General features: G+C 43.6%; 1 protein-coding gene across 4 annotated transcripts in view; it reads right to left on the reverse strand.

The window, feature by feature from the left end:
* Positions 1–15788, reverse strand: part of LOC139280566 (plasma membrane calcium-transporting ATPase 1-like) — a 145658-nt gene that overhangs the window by 80195 nt on the left and 49675 nt on the right. For all 4 annotated transcript variants that reach the window (XM_070900068.1, XM_070900070.1, XM_070900069.1 and 1 more), the window contains exon 3: positions 3537–3734. In XM_070900068.1, coding sequence (XP_070756169.1) covers positions 3537–3734 — 198 coding nt within the window. The remainder of the gene's footprint in view (positions 1–3536; positions 3735–15788) is intronic.

The raw sequence follows: 15788 nt of genomic DNA on the forward strand, positions 1-15788 counted from the left end.
TGGAAAGGTTGAGTAGGTTGGGCCTCTATTCATTGGAAAGAAGAATGAGAGGTGATCTTATCGAAATGTATAAGATTGAGGGGACTTGACAAAATGGATGCAGAGAGCAGGTTTCCACTGATGGAGGCTAGAACTAGAGGGCATGATCTTAGAATAAGGGGCTGCCCATTTAAAAACAGATGGAGAAATGTCTTCTCAGGATTGTTAATCTGTGGAAGCTGGGACATTAAGAAACTGTATGTCTTAAATTTTTTCAAACGATAAGGGGATAAGGGGTTATGTATGGGGAGCAGGCAGGGATGTGGAGCCAAGTCCATGTTCAGATCAGCCATGATCTTATTAAATGGCAGAGCAGGCTCAAGGGGCCGTATGGCCTACTCTTGCTCCTATTTATGTTCTTGTGTAAACCTTGTATTGTAAATGTTGGTAATTGAAAGCATCACCTAGAACAGTACACAGCAGAGATGCTGAGAGTGGTTGACTGATAACTGGCAATCTGAATGCACGAAGCATCTGTAATAAGGTAGACAAATTAACAGCACAAAGATGTAAACGGGTACGATATAGTTGCAATTACAGAGACATGGTTGCAGGGTGACCAGGGTTGGGAACTGACTAACCAAGGATATTCGATATTTAGGAAGGACAAAAAAAGAGGGGGTGGTGTGGCATTGTTAGTAAGGGATGAAAGCAGAGCAACAGAGAGAAAGGATACTGACTCAAAATCAAGATGTAGAATCAGTCTGGGTGGACTGAAGGAGCACTAAGGGGCAGAAAACATTGGTGGGAGTTGTCTATAGGCCTCCAAATAGTAATGGTAGTGTAGGGGATGGCATCAAACAGGAAATGAGATGCATGTAGGTAACTTTAATCTACATATAGATTGGCCAAACCAAATTAGTAATAATACTGTGGCAGATGAATTCCTGGAGTGTGTACGAGATGGTTTTTTAGACCAGTATGTTAAGGAGCCTACTAGGGAACAGGCTATCCTAGATTGGGTATTGTGTAATGAGAAGGGGTTAATTAACAGTCTTGTTGTGCAGGGTTCTTTAGTGACCATATGATTGAATTTCTTAAGAAATTCAAAGTGAAATAGTCCACTCCGAAACTAGGATCCTAAATCTCAACAAAGGAAACTACGAAGGTTTGAGGAATAAATTGGCTCTGATAGATTGGGAAGATTTATTAAAAAGCATGACGGTGGATAGGCAATGTCTAACATTTAAGGAACAAATGCATGAATTGCAACAGTTATACATTCCTTTCTGGCATAAAAACATAAGGAAAAGTGGCCCAATCATGGCTAACAAAAGAAATTAACGGTAGTATTAGATCCAAAGAGGAGTTATACAAAGTTGCCAGAAAAAGTAGCAAGCCTGAGGAATGGGAGCAGTTTAGAATTCAGCAAAAAAGGACCAAGAGATTGATTAAGAGGGGAAAGAGAGAGTACGAGTGTAAGCTTGTAAGGAACATTAAAACTGACAGCAAAAGTTTCTACAAGTACGTAAAAAGAAAAAAAATTAGTGAAGACAAACGTAGGTCCTTTACAGACAAACAGGAGAATTTGTAATGGAGAATAAGGAAATGGCAGAATTAAATACTTTTGGTTCTGACTTCATGGAAGAGGACACAAATAATATCCCAGAAATGCTAGGGAACCAAGAGTCCAGTGAGCAAGAGGAATAAAGGAAATGATACTTAGTAAGAAACTAATGGGACTGAAGGCAGATAAATCCCCAGGGCCTGATGATCTGCATCCCAGAGTACTAATAGAGGTAGCCATGGAAATAGTGGATGCATCTTCCAAAATTAGAGATTATGGAGCAGTTCCTGCAGATTTGGAGGGTGGCAAATGTAACCCTACTATTTTAAAAAAAGGAGAAAATACAGGCAACTACAGACTGGTTAGCCTATCAGTAGTAGGGAAAATGCTGGCGTCTATTATAAAAGGATATGATAACGGCACACTTAAATAACAGGATTAAGCAAAGTCAACATGGATTTATGAAAGTAAAATCATGTTTGACAAACCTACTGGAGTTTGAGGATGTAACTAATAGATAAGGGAAAATCAGTGGATGTAGTGCATTTGGATTTTCAGAAGGCCTTTGATAAAGTCCCACATAAGAGGTGAGTGAGAAAAATTAAAGCACATAGGATTGAGGATAATCAAAACATAGAAAATAGGTGCAGGAGTAGGCCATTCAGCTCTTCAAGCCTCACCACCATTCAATATCATGGCTGATCATTCACCTCAGTACCACTTAAATGTATTGGCATGGATTGAAAATTGGTTAACTGACAGAAAACAATAGGAATAAACGGGTCTTTTTCAGGGCGGCGGGCAATGACTAGTGGGGTACCACAGGGATCAGTGCTTGGGCCCCAGCTATTCACACATATATATATATATGATTTGGATGAGGGAACCAAATGAATTATTTCCAAGTTTGCTGACACAAAACTAGGTAGGATTGAGAGCTGTGAGGAGGATGCAAAGACACTGCGAGGCGATTTAGATAGGTTGAGTGAGTGGGCAAGCACATGGCAGATGCAGTACAATGTGGATAATTGTGAAGTTATCCACTTTGGTTGGAAAAACGACAGTATTATTTAAATGATGATGGCTTGGGAAGTGTCGATGTACAGAGGGACCTGGGTGTTCTTGTACACCAGTCATTGAAAGCAAACATGCAGGTGCAGCAAGCAGTTAGGAAAGCAAATGGTATATTAGCCTTTATTGAAAGAGGATGAGAGTACAGGAGCAAGGATGTCTTACTAGTTATACAGGGCCTTGGTGAGACTGCACCTGGAGTATTGTGTGCAATTTTGGTCTCCTTACCCAAGGAAAGATATACTTGCCAGAGGGAGTGCAGCGAAGGTTCACCAGACTGATTCCTGGGATGGCAGGACAGTCGTATTAGAGATTGGGTTGACTAGGCCTGTATTCACTAGCGTTTAGATGAATGAGAGGGAATCTCATTGAAACGTATAAAATTCTGACTGGGTTGGACAGACTGGATGCAGGCAGGATGTTTCCCCTGGCTGGGAAGTCTAGAACAAGGGGATCACAATTCTGAGGAAATGGGGTAGGAAATTTAGGACCGAGAGGAGAAACATTTTCACTGAGGGTGGTGAACCTGTGGAAGCCAAGTCACTGAATATATTTGAGGGGGAGATAGATTTCTCGCAATAAAAGGCATCAATGGGTATGGGGAAAAGCAGAAATATGGTGTTGAGATAGAGGATCAGCCATGGTCATATTGAATGGTGGTGCAGACTCGAAGGGCCGAATGGCCTACTACTGCTCCTATTTTCTATGTTTCCATGTTTCCAATTGCCTTCAGATCTGCATTTTTCAATTTCTGCTTTTAGCACATGGAACACAAAGTGCATTGCAAAGAAGTGAACGGTTCAGCTTATCCAGAAATTTTATGTCTGCACCATATTTCCTTCTGGTACCTGCATATTTCCTTCCAGAGCAACAACAAATAACTTGGTATTAACAACATTTCCATTACTATCATACTTGCCTTCATTTTCTCCTCCTGGAGGCCTATAGAAAGAAAGGCCTAGCGATATTATAGCTGCAAGTTCTAAAATAATTAGGGTAACATCTTGTAGTGCTTCCCATACTAACTGAAGAAAAGTCTTTGCTTTTTTGGGAGGGATAGAATTTTCCCCGAAAACCTGATGCCTTCTTTCGATATCCGCAGGATTGCCAGATAAACCTGTGGACAGAAGGAAAGTTTAATTATTTTGATGCGGTTTCAGACATCCTACTGTAGCAAGCACACTAAATTTAAAGCCACAATTATCCTCCTCCCCATTAATAGTCACCAAAATATCAATAAAAATTCAAAAAACCATGTGTTTGATACTTCTTTGTACACAAGACTCCCAAAGCAACTGCCACATGGGGAGATTCGACATCGCAAGCGAGCTCCAGGTGGGCAGAGGAAGCACTTCAAGAACACCCTCAAAGCCTCCTTGATAAAGTGCAACAGCTCCACCGACATCTGGAAATCCCTGGCCCATGACCACCCAAAATGGAGGAAGAGCATCCGGGAGGGCGCTGAACACCGTCTCATCGCAGAGAACAAGCAGAAACCAAGCGCAGACAGCGGAAGGTGTGCATCAACCAAAGCTCCCCACCCACCTTTTCCTTCAACCACTGCCCCACCTGAGTGATTATAGATCCTGCATTGGACTCCTCAGTCACCTGAGAACTCACCGAGTGGGAGCAAGTCATCCTCGACTCCGAGACTGACTATGATTATGTACACATGGTCAAATTCTGACCGCACAACAACCCACACAGTAGAGAGACCATTATGCTACATGGCAACACATCAGGCTCTGGATGGGGCTTCATTGTTCAGAATCATAGAAATTTACAGCACGGAAGGCGGCCATTTTGGCACATCGTGGCCATGCCAGTTGACCAACAGCTATCCAGCTTAATCCCACAACCCTGTAAGTTACAGCACTTCAAGCACACAATCATCTCTCTTTTAAATGTGGTAAGGGTTTCTGTCTCTACTACCCTTTCAGGCAGAGTTCCAGACCCCCACCACCCTCTGGGTGAAGAAATATCCCCTTATATCTCCTCTAAACCTCCCCCCAAATTACTTTAAATCTATCATTCATAGGCGATCCCTCGAACGAGGATGACTTGCTTCCACAAGAGTTCACAGAAGTTTCAACGAAGGACCTGATGTTCCAGTCCTGAACTCCAATTGAAGGGTGGAAAATGCCTGTGCATGGATTTTAAAAAAAAATGTGGGGTGACCGTTGCACACCAGCCACCACACGGGCTCAACAGGGCTAGGCCTTTATCCGGTGGCAAGGGTTAACCAGGACGACTGGAGACCTGCTCTGCTGCACGGACCTCATGCGCTCACATATCAGTGTAGGCTGGCCCATGCTGCCCCTGGGCTCTTGTGGCCTGTACCCTCATACGCCGCATCTTCACCGACGTTCCAGCTCTATTTATAGCCTTCACCTGCAGTGTCCTCACAGGTCGGGGCGGCTCACGATGTTTAAATCTATGCCTACTCTGCAAAGGGAAACAGGTCCTTCCTATCCACTCTATCCAGGCCCCTCAATTTTATACACCTCAATCAGGTCTCCCCTTAGCCTCTTCTGTTCCAAAGAAAACAGACCCAGCATCTCCAATTGTTCCTCAGCCAAAATTCTCCAATCCAGGCAATATTCTTGTAAATCTCCTCTGCACCGTTTCCAGTGCAATCACAACTTTCCTATAATGTGGTGACCAGAACTGCACACACAACTCCAACTGCAGCCTAACCAGTGTTTTATACAGTGCAAGCATAACCTCCTTGCTCTTTTATTCCATGCCTTGACTTATAATGGCAAGCATTCTGTATGTCTTCTTAACCACCTTATCTACTTGGCCTGCTCCTTCAGGGATCTGTGGACATGCACTCCAAGGTCCTTTTGTTCTTCTACACTTTTCAGTTCGTATCATTTAATGTTTATTCCTGTGTATTGTTGGAATAGGTTTTCAGAATTTACTTCTGACAAAAGGTCATCGACCCAAAATGTCAATGGTTTCTCCCTCCACAGATGCTGCCTAACCCGCTGAGTGTTTCCAGCATTTTCTGTTTTTATTTCAGAATTAATTTTTGGTTCTACACAAGAATGTTTAAAGTAACAGTTAAAGGGCATGATAGGAACTGAAGAGCAACAATCCAAGCAAAGCTCCCAACCAAATGGAAATTCTCTTTTCCAAGAATTGACAAAATCTGGCATAATAGCTCTGTATAAAAAAATGTGCATCTTCAGAAACCCTGCTTGGTGCAGAATATACAAATGCACAGCAAGAGACAAAGTCTTAGGATAAGGGGTAGGTCATTTAGGACTGAGATGGAGAAACTTCATTGAGAGTTGTTAACCTGTGGAATTCCCTGCCGCAGAGAGTTGTTGATGCCAGTTCATTGGATATATTCAAGAGGGAGTTAGATATGGCCCTTACGGCTAAGGGGATCAAGGGGTATGGAGAGAAAGCAGGAAAGGGGTACTGAGGGAATGATCATCCATGATCTTATTGAATGGTGGTGCAGGCTCAAAGGGCCGAATGGCCTACTCCTGCATCTATTTTCTATGTTTCTATGTAACCCCCAATTCAAGCATAACTCATTCAGAATATAAGTACAAAGTCCTACAGAACAAGTGTCATAAAATAGTAAGCATCTGCATTCAAACATTTATAAACCCCATCTTTTTTCAGATCCTGGCTGACCCATTTCTCTTCACCTTTTTATACAGCAGACTCCCAGTTAACTGGGACTCAGGAGATTCTAGCCAACTTTCTCTGGCATCAGGCCACCCACATTATACAACAGCAAATATTACAGTGAAGGGCAAATGAAACCACCACAAACCCTATTGCTGGTTCATCAGCACCTGCATTATGGTAGGATCTGGGCTTTGTAGCTGACCCATCTTTCATATCAGACAGAAATGGCAGCAATGATTGTGACAACATACAAAAACAAAACAGAATAGGATGGCCAAGAGGCAAGTAGGAACAGCACAGATCCCAAACCAGTTAAGAAATAACTTGTTTTGAAGATCAAGGATCAGTAGCAGAGATCAAACAGCCTCTCCCAATTCAGCATTTGGTTATCAGAGGCGGGATCTGAACCAGTCATTTCATTATAGAAAATGTCAACAGCCTCCGCGTACAAGCAATGTACTGATGGGGATCATACCACCACCGCTGGGCAACCCTTCTAATGGTGGGAAACAGACCCCCGTAAAACTCACAAAAATCAGTGATTTTCACCTCTAATCAAATATACAAATTGAACAACTTTTGTTGCATAAAGCTGAAATTAATGCTTTATTGTAAATCATTCTCTGTTGTACTTTCAAGTGTCAATGTATTGGATACACATCTCAACTGCAGCCATTTCAGGGTTACGGACATGCTTCTGAAACCAGTGTCTAGACAAGAGCTCATAACTTCCGATAGCAGCTCCAGGCAACACCGGGTAAAGCAGAAAATGGATGCCAGCGAGGGCTTTTCTGTAGAGGTTAAACGATTTTGGACCAGAGGCCCCGCTGCCCCCCCCCCCCCCAGGCCATGTGCTGCTGTCCACACTGCCGATAAAGGTCCCCAGAGCCTTCATTCCACCACGCTTTGCTCCAGACTGCAAAAGGCAAGAGTGGGCAGCACAGGAGATGGAAAGAAATTACTTTAAACATTTCTATAAATTTAAAAAGTATGAAGACTGTCCAATGGATCGGATTGATGGCAGTGCCACATGATTAGTATGGACCGATCACATTACAATATACTAGTACTGAAGGCACAAGATTTAACATTGATAGACCACACACATTTAATTTGACCTCCCATACAAATATAGTCTACCAAAACGGATTCAAAACATGCTCCAAATCAAACTAGGTTAACTATTCCTGTTGCTTTGTAAATAACCCACTATAAGTATTAGTTCATGTTTTGTAGCAATATGCTTTATTTAAAAACACAATTTAAGCCAGTCCCACTTGAACAATACTCAATTTAAGCTAAATTGCTCCCATCACTGACAGACCAGCAGCCTTTGACATTTCACATCAATTACAAAGCTGTCTGCAGACACAACCGAAGCTGGGAAGGGACAGAATCGGCTGTTGTACTGGCTCCAGTGAACATAGTATGAAAATGTCATGAAGCATTATGCTTTAATACCAGAGTGACAACACTGACTCCCTGCGCACCTTCCTCCCAGGATGTTCCACTGTATAAAAGAGGGTTCTGGCACAATTAATTTAACTTCTAAAAAAATTCTTAACCCACGTTTTGCTTCTAGAAAACAAATGTTTGGACTGAAAATTTTGGTTCTAAGCAGAATACCAAAACACTGTCCACAACCAAAATGGTACTTCTTTCAAAGAATCAGGATCTAGCCAACACCACATTAGCAGCATTTCCCCAAGGTGAGTGAAAAATTCACCCCATCATTTATTCTTGCCAAAGGCAAGAGTTCCAAATGACTGATTTTCTGAGAGCAGCATATCCGACTTTAATGTGCAAATTAAACAGGGGTTGGCTATGTCATGCTTAGAACAGTAAACATTTTAACATGTATTTCTTTAATTTAAGTTTTTTTTATTGTAAAGCAAGTTTCCAAAATGAGTATACATAAATCATTACATCTAATGGGTAGTTATACTGGATAGCATCCTGAATGTAGAAGATTTTAAATAAAAATGAGGGGAGGGGAATCACTGCAAGTGGAAGAACTTATTAATTCCCTGAAGGAAAAAAAGCAAGACGTCTATCCATATAGCATCTTTCACAACCTCAGGACGTCCCAAAGCACTTTACAGCCAAAGTACAGCCAGAGTGTAGTCACTGTTATAAAGTGGGAAACATGGCAGGCAATTTGCACACAGCAAGCTCCCACACACAGCAATGTTATAATGACCAGATAATCGGATGTTGACAGATAAATATCGGCCAGGATACTGGAGATAACTCCCCTGCTCTTCAACAAAATAGTGCCATGGGATCCTTTATGTCCACCTGAGGGCAGACGGGGCCTTGGTTTAACATCCAACAGTGCAGTCTAGTTTTTGTGCTCAAGTCTCTATTCCCTGATGTACATAATTTACACTCAAGCAGCATGTGGTTGGAGAAGGCACAGGTGAAATATAACTGGCAGGAACTAGTGTTTAAACAAAAAAATCTGGTATGGGCATGTTCAATACCACATTAGGCAGAACTTAAATTGGCTGAATATAGGTTAAATACTTAACGTTGAATGCAAGTTTAAGACGTTATATGTTCTAATTGAGTAATTAAGTCAGCGCTGAACCAAGAAGTCAGTGATTTCCATGCTTTGGGTAACCTTCGACAAAGGGAAGCCTTGCTTTCCAGTACAAGACTGAGTCAGCACCGAAGTCACCTAGCAGAGAGAAATAAACTAGTGTCGTTTTTGAACCAATTTAGATGTAAGCTTTTTAGAAGGATCAGTGCTGCCATGACAACAGATGATGCATGCTTTGTATACAAGCATGATAACGTGTATTGCAAAACTGTGCAGAAGGCACCATCAGTGGCGCTAAAGCTTCAACACTATCTGGATATTAAAATTCTGCATGTCTGCAACACTGCCTTATTAGATACATTTATAACAATTAAATGTGATGTTTTATCTGGTTATGTAATATAATCTAACTTGATATTGATAATGCTCATCCATTCCATTCCTAGTTACCTAACCTGCACCAGAAGGATGCAGAGATTTATTTGTGCATTTGTGTGTGATCAGACATGTGTACAACAGGAACATGTTGAGCAAATATTTGTAACTGCGTAAGGGATACACACTTATTAGTAAGAGAGTCACTATGTATTCTTATTTCCCATAAATCCATGAGTATACAAGAACATGAACATAAGAATTGAATAGGTCATATTGCCCCTCGAAAGATTATGGCTGATTTTCAATCTCAACTCTTGCCTGATCCCCATATCCTGAGTCCCAGAGTCCAAACATCTATCGATCTCAGCCTTAAATATACTCAACAATTCAGCATCCACAGCCCTTTGAGGTAGAGAATTCCAGAGATTCACCAGAGTGATAACATTCATCAGTCCTAAATGGCCAAACCCTTATCCTGAAACCACAAACATGAGAATAATGACAGATAAAAATACATCTGGTCCATTGAGCCTGAACCACACAATTGCAATACCTTGTACAATTGATATACACTCCACCCATCCACAACCACGTGATCTCCTGGGATAGGCAAAAGATTAAAAACCCAGGCCAATTTGGGGGAATATAAATCTGGGAAATTCCTCTGACCCATCTAGGCGATCGAAACTAGTCCAAGAGATCACTCGTGGAGGCTGGGTCACTGAATATATTTAAGGTGGAGAGACATATTTTTGAGCGACAAGGGAATAAAGGGTTATGGGGAGCGGGCAGGAAAGTGGAGCAGAGTCCATGATCAGATCAGCCATGATCTTATTGAATGGCGGAGCAGGGTTGAGGGGTCAAATGGCCGACTCCTGCTCCTATTTCTTATGTTCTTGTCACTCTGGCCCTGAATTCCCTGCAGTACCTACCTTCTGTCAGAGGTGATCTCTGCCCCAGCCAAAAACAGCTCCAACTCTCGCTTTAAGGAATTCAGCGATTCACCATCCACCGCACGAGACGGCAGCTTGTTCCAGAGGCCCACTATATTCTGGGAACAGAGCCACCTCTCGACAGCTAACCTAGTATATAAACTTACATTTGTGACCCCTGGTCCTACTGAAAAACTGTCAGCTGGAACACAATCTATTTTCTTCATCATAAACCTCAATCAGATCATCTCCTCTTCTCTCTCTCCCCCCCCCCCCCCCCCCCCCTTCATATATTGCATCCCAAATTACTTCAACATTTTACCCATTACTGATAAACTAATGGGCTTATCTGGGTCTGTGTCACTTTAAAATAAAAATGGACATAGGAACCATTCCAGAGTGCCTCATCATAGGCAGTACCTCGGAATCGAGGAAGACTTCCTTCCACTCTAAAAATATATGAGTTCTTATGTGACTGAACAGTCCAATAAGACAGCTAGTCCCTGTCACAGCTGGGACAGACCATGGTTGTGGGACGTTAGCGTCCTCGACCAGGCCATTCCAGAGTGCAGTGAGTTATTAAAAACAGGTTCGGGGCTTGCACAGCACATGTCCAATCGCAGAGGACCCCTCAGGTGGATATCATCCGGCCCGGCTGCTCTATTTTCAAGTTCTTAATTCTTTCTAAAACAATATGTTCATCTATGTTACTAGTTTTGTTAGTAACATTACATTGATAGTCGACTATCTTCAAGTATGAAAACCGATGCAAAGTACTCATTTAATATTTCTGCCATACCCAGTGAGTCCTTTGCAACCCGTACTTGAACATTGTTCAATGGCCCAATGTAGTCTGACTTCACATAACTGAAAAAATATTCCTATTACTTCCACATTTGTCTGCAATCATTTTTTCCTTTTAGCTTTTCTGCTGATCTAATAGCAGCCTTCATTTTATTTTGTTCCTTGCACTCCACTCTAGTTTCCAACTTCTGTCTGAGGTTAAACCAGACAGTTCGCAAACTTGGTCATATTTGATCCTGAAATGAGCTTTCGACCACATATCTGCAGCATAACTAAGACCACCTATCTCCACCTCTAATATAGTCAGCCTCAACCCTTGCCTCAGCTCATCCGTGCCTTTGTTACCTCTAGACTTCACTATTCCAAAGCAGTCCTGGCTGGCCTCCCAAATTCTACCCTACATTAACTAGAGGTGATCCAAAACTCTGCTCCCATGTCCAAACCGCTCACCCATCACTCCTGTGCTCACTGACCTAGATTGGCTTTGTTAAGTAACGCTTAGATTTCAAAATTCTCATCCTGATTTTTAAATTCGCTCTATGGTCTTGCCCCACCCTATTTCTGTAATCTCCTCCAGCCCCCGCACCTCCCCCTCTAATTATGCCCTCAAGCATCCCTGATTATAAAATCGCTCAACCATTGGTGGCCATGCCTTCTGGTACCTAGGTCCTAAGCTCTGGAATTCTCTGCCTAAACCTCTTTCCTCCTTCAAGACACCCCCTTAAAACCTACCTTTTTGGCCATGCTTTTGGTCACCTGCCCTAATTTCTCCTCATGTGGTTCAGTGTCAAATTTTGTGTCTCAATATTCCTGTGAAGTGCCTTGGGACGTTCACTATGTTAAAGGTGCTATATAAATGCAAGTTGTTATTGTTGTAGTTGAGTATTAAATGTCTAACTTATAGAAACATTTCCATTTACATCTTATTTGTCTATGTACATAACCAGCCAGTGGCTTTTTCTTACCACATTTCCTTCTTTTGACTTTGGATACATTTTCCACATTTTTAAATCTTGTTCTTAAAAACTTTTTTATATTCAACATCAGTCTCATCACATCCAGGAGGGTTAGCCAATTTACCAGTTTTTAAAATCATCTGCCATTTTGGTGACATTTGCCCTTCTGAAATCTGGTCGAGTTGCAGATTTTCAGTACCTTGAGTTCCAGCCAATTGGAAGCATAATGCTGTGGTCACTGTTGACCAGATATTCCCCCACATGATGGCCCGATACGAGGTCAGGCTCCCTACTAAACCCAGATCCAAACGATGATTATTCAGAGTTACACCATTAACATGTTGAGTCAGGAAACAGTCTTGTATATTTGACACATTTTTCAGCTGCATTTCTCAACAGCAGGTTGGAGCAGGAGTCGGCCCTACGGCCACTCGAGCCTGCTCCGCCATTCAATACAATCATGGCTGATCCGATCATGGACTCAACTCCACTTCCCCGCCTGCTCCCCATATCATTTAAGAAACTGTATTTGTCTTAAATTTATTCAATGTCTTAGTTTCCACAGCTCTGAGGCAGCGAATTTCAGAGATTTACAACCCTCAAGAAATTTCTCATCTGTTTTAAATGGATAGCCCCTTATTCTAAGACCATGCCCTCTAGTTCTAGTCCCCATCAGTGGAAACATCCTCTCTGCATCTATCTTGTTAAGCCCCCTCAATCTTACATTTCAGTAAGATCCCCTCATTCTTCTGAATTCCAATGAGTAGAGGCCCAACCTTTCCTCACAAGTCAATCCCCTCATCCCCAAAATCAACCGAGTGAGCCTTCTTTGAACTGCCTCCAAAACAAGTATATCCTTTCGTAAATATGGAGACCAAAACGGCACGCAGTATTCCAGGTGTAGCCTCACCAATACCCTGTATAGCTGCAGCAAGACTTCCCTGCTTTTATACTCCATCCCCTTTGCAATAAAAGGCCAAGATGCCATTAGCCTTCCTGATCACTTGCTGTACCTGCATACTATCCTTTTAACCAACATGCCACTGAATGCCAGAAAAATTAAAATCACCCATCAGACAACAGTGACTTTTTTGAAACAATTTGCAAACTGTTTCCATAATAACTCAAACAATACCCCCTAGTTCTAGACTCTCCAGCCAGGAGAGACAATCTCAGCACCTGTCAACCCCCCCTCAGTGTCTTGTATGTTTCAATGGGGTCACCTCTCATTCTTCTAAACTCGAGTACAAGCCCAATCTACTCAATCTCTCATAGGACAGCCCTCATCCCAGGGATCAATCTAGTGAACCTTTGTTGCAATGTCACAGGAGATCTACACTAGTATTTGAAGCATGTCTGCTGCAGATACAGCAGTGTAATGCAACAGGGAAGCTCTGCAAGTGTTTCCTAAAGCAGACTGTTCAATGTGCAACTACCTAATCATAGGCAGTCCCTCGGAATCGAGGAAGACTTGCTTCCACTCCTGAAGTGAGCTCTTTGGTGGCAGAACAATCCAATACGAGATCCACAGGCTCGGTCACAGGTGGGACAGACATTCGTCGAGGGAAGAGGTGGGTGGGGCTGGTTTGCCACACGGTCCTTCCGCTGACTGCGCCTGACCTCTTCACGCTCTGTGTTGAGATTTGAAGAGCTCAACGCCCTCCCGGATGCACTTGCCACCTAGTGCAGTCTTCGGCCAGGGACTCAGGTGGCGGTGGCGGTTCACCAGGGAGCCTTTGTAATGTTTCCTCTGCCCACCTTTGGCTTGGTTGCTGTGAAGGAGCTCTGCATAAAACATTTGCTTAGGGAGTCTCGTGTCTGGCATGCGAACTATGTGGCCTGCCCAGCAAAGCTGATAGAGTGGTCAATGCTGGGGGATGTTAGCCTGGACGAGGACAGTAATGTTGGTGCGCCTGTCCTCCCAGTGCTTGGTCTGCCCTCCAGGCCTCTATAACCAGTGTCTGTGAAGAGCCATTTGGTCACAACCAGAAAACACCAGGACTGGCTTGATGAAAATGATCAGGAGATCCAAGAACCAATAGATTGCAAGCGCAGAGCATTTGAGCCTCAAGCAACAATCCAACTCGGGAGCAGCAAAGCAACGTTAAACGGCTCAAGGCGCAGGTACAACAAAAAACCCGGGACCCAAAAAACAGGGTGGATGGAGAAAGCACAGGATTTACAACTGGCCGATAGCCACGATATGCGAGGATTCTTCATTGCAGTCAAGGCCACCTATGGTCCAAACTCCCAAGGCCCCACCCACTCCTGGTCAAGAATAGGGAAACACTCAAGGACACCAAAGCTGCAGGGCTCACTTCGAAGATCTCCTCAATCGAGACTCTGCCTTTGACTCGACTGTTCTCGACTCCATCCTGCAGCATGTAACCCACCACCACCTCAGTGAAACCTCAATGTTGCACGAGGTAGGAAAAGCCATAAAACAGCTCAAGAACAACAAGGCTACGCGTGCGGATGGAATCCCTGCTGAGGTGCTAAAGTATGGCGTAGAGGCACTTGACGCAGATGCATTTGACGCAGATGCATGACCTCATCTGGAGAGGAGAGCATGCCAGGAGATCTCAGATGCAGTGATCGTAACCATCTTTAAAAAAGGGAACAAGTCGGACTGCAGCAACTACAGGGGAATCTCCCAGTTATCAGCCACTGAAAAAGTTGTCGCTAGAGTTCTCCTCAACCGTCTTCTCCGTGGCCAAGGAGCTCCTCCCGGAATCTTAGTGCAGATTTCGTCCCTTACAGGGCAACAAACATGATCTTTGCAGCGTGACAGCTGCAGGAAAAATGCAGGGAGCAGCGCCAGCCCTTATACACGGCCTTTTTCAATCTTACAAAAAGCCTTTGACAGTGTCAACCGAGAGTCTATGGAGCGTCCTACTCTGTTTCGCATGCCCTCAAAGGTTTGCCAACATCCTTTGGAACTATGTTGGACAGCTGACCTTCCTAATGCCTGCCCCCCAACCAAGCCTCAGGCCACCTACCAATGGCGCTACTTGGCGCCGAGCCTGTGGCCAACACCTCGCCCATGGCATTTAGGATTATACAGCAGTGCCTGGTCTTGTGTCATCTTGGACTCTCTTGCCACTGGACCAAGACCTTGCTCAGCTAAGCCCGTGTGGTAGTCGGTGTGCAACGACCACCCCAGGTTAAAAAGTCACACACAGGCATCTTCCAGACTGATTCCCGGGATGGCAGGACTGACATAAGACTGGATCGACTAGGCTTATACTCACTGGAATTTAGATGAACGAGAGGGAATCTCAAACATAAAATTCTGACGGGCTTGGACAGGTTAGATGCAGGAAGAATGTTCCCAATGTTGGGGAAGCCCAGAACCAGGGGTCACAGTCTAAGGATAAGAGGTAAGCCATTTAGGACCTAGAGGAGGAGAAACTTCACTCAGAATTGTGAACCTGTGGAATTCTCTACCACAGAAAGTTGAGGCCAGTTCGTTAGATATATTCAAAAGGGAGTTAGATGTGGCCCTTACGGCTAAAGGGATCAGGGGGTATGGAGAGAAAGCAGGAATGGGGTACTGAAGTTGCATGATCAGCCGTGATCATATTGAATGGTGGTGCAGGCTCGAAGGGCCAAATGGCCTATCCCTCCACCTATTTTCTATGTTTCCCTGTTTCCACTTCGTTAATATGAAGTTCGGGACCTGGAACGTCAGGACCCTCATGGACAATTCCAATAGCAACAGGCCATAACGCCGCACCGCCATAGTTGCCCGGGAACTTACGACGTTTTGACATCGACATCGCCGCCCTAAGTGAGACCCGGTGGGCAGGGGGAAGGCCGGCTCAAAGAACAAGGTGGAGGTTACACCTTTTTCTGGAAAGGAAAACCAGAGGAGGAACACCGCCTTCATGGAGTCAGCTTAGTCAAAATGA

Source organism: Pristiophorus japonicus, chromosome 15, assembly GCF_044704955.1.
Source record: "Pristiophorus japonicus isolate sPriJap1 chromosome 15, sPriJap1.hap1, whole genome shotgun sequence".
NCBI lineage: Eukaryota > Metazoa > Chordata > Chondrichthyes > Pristiophoridae > Pristiophorus > Pristiophorus japonicus.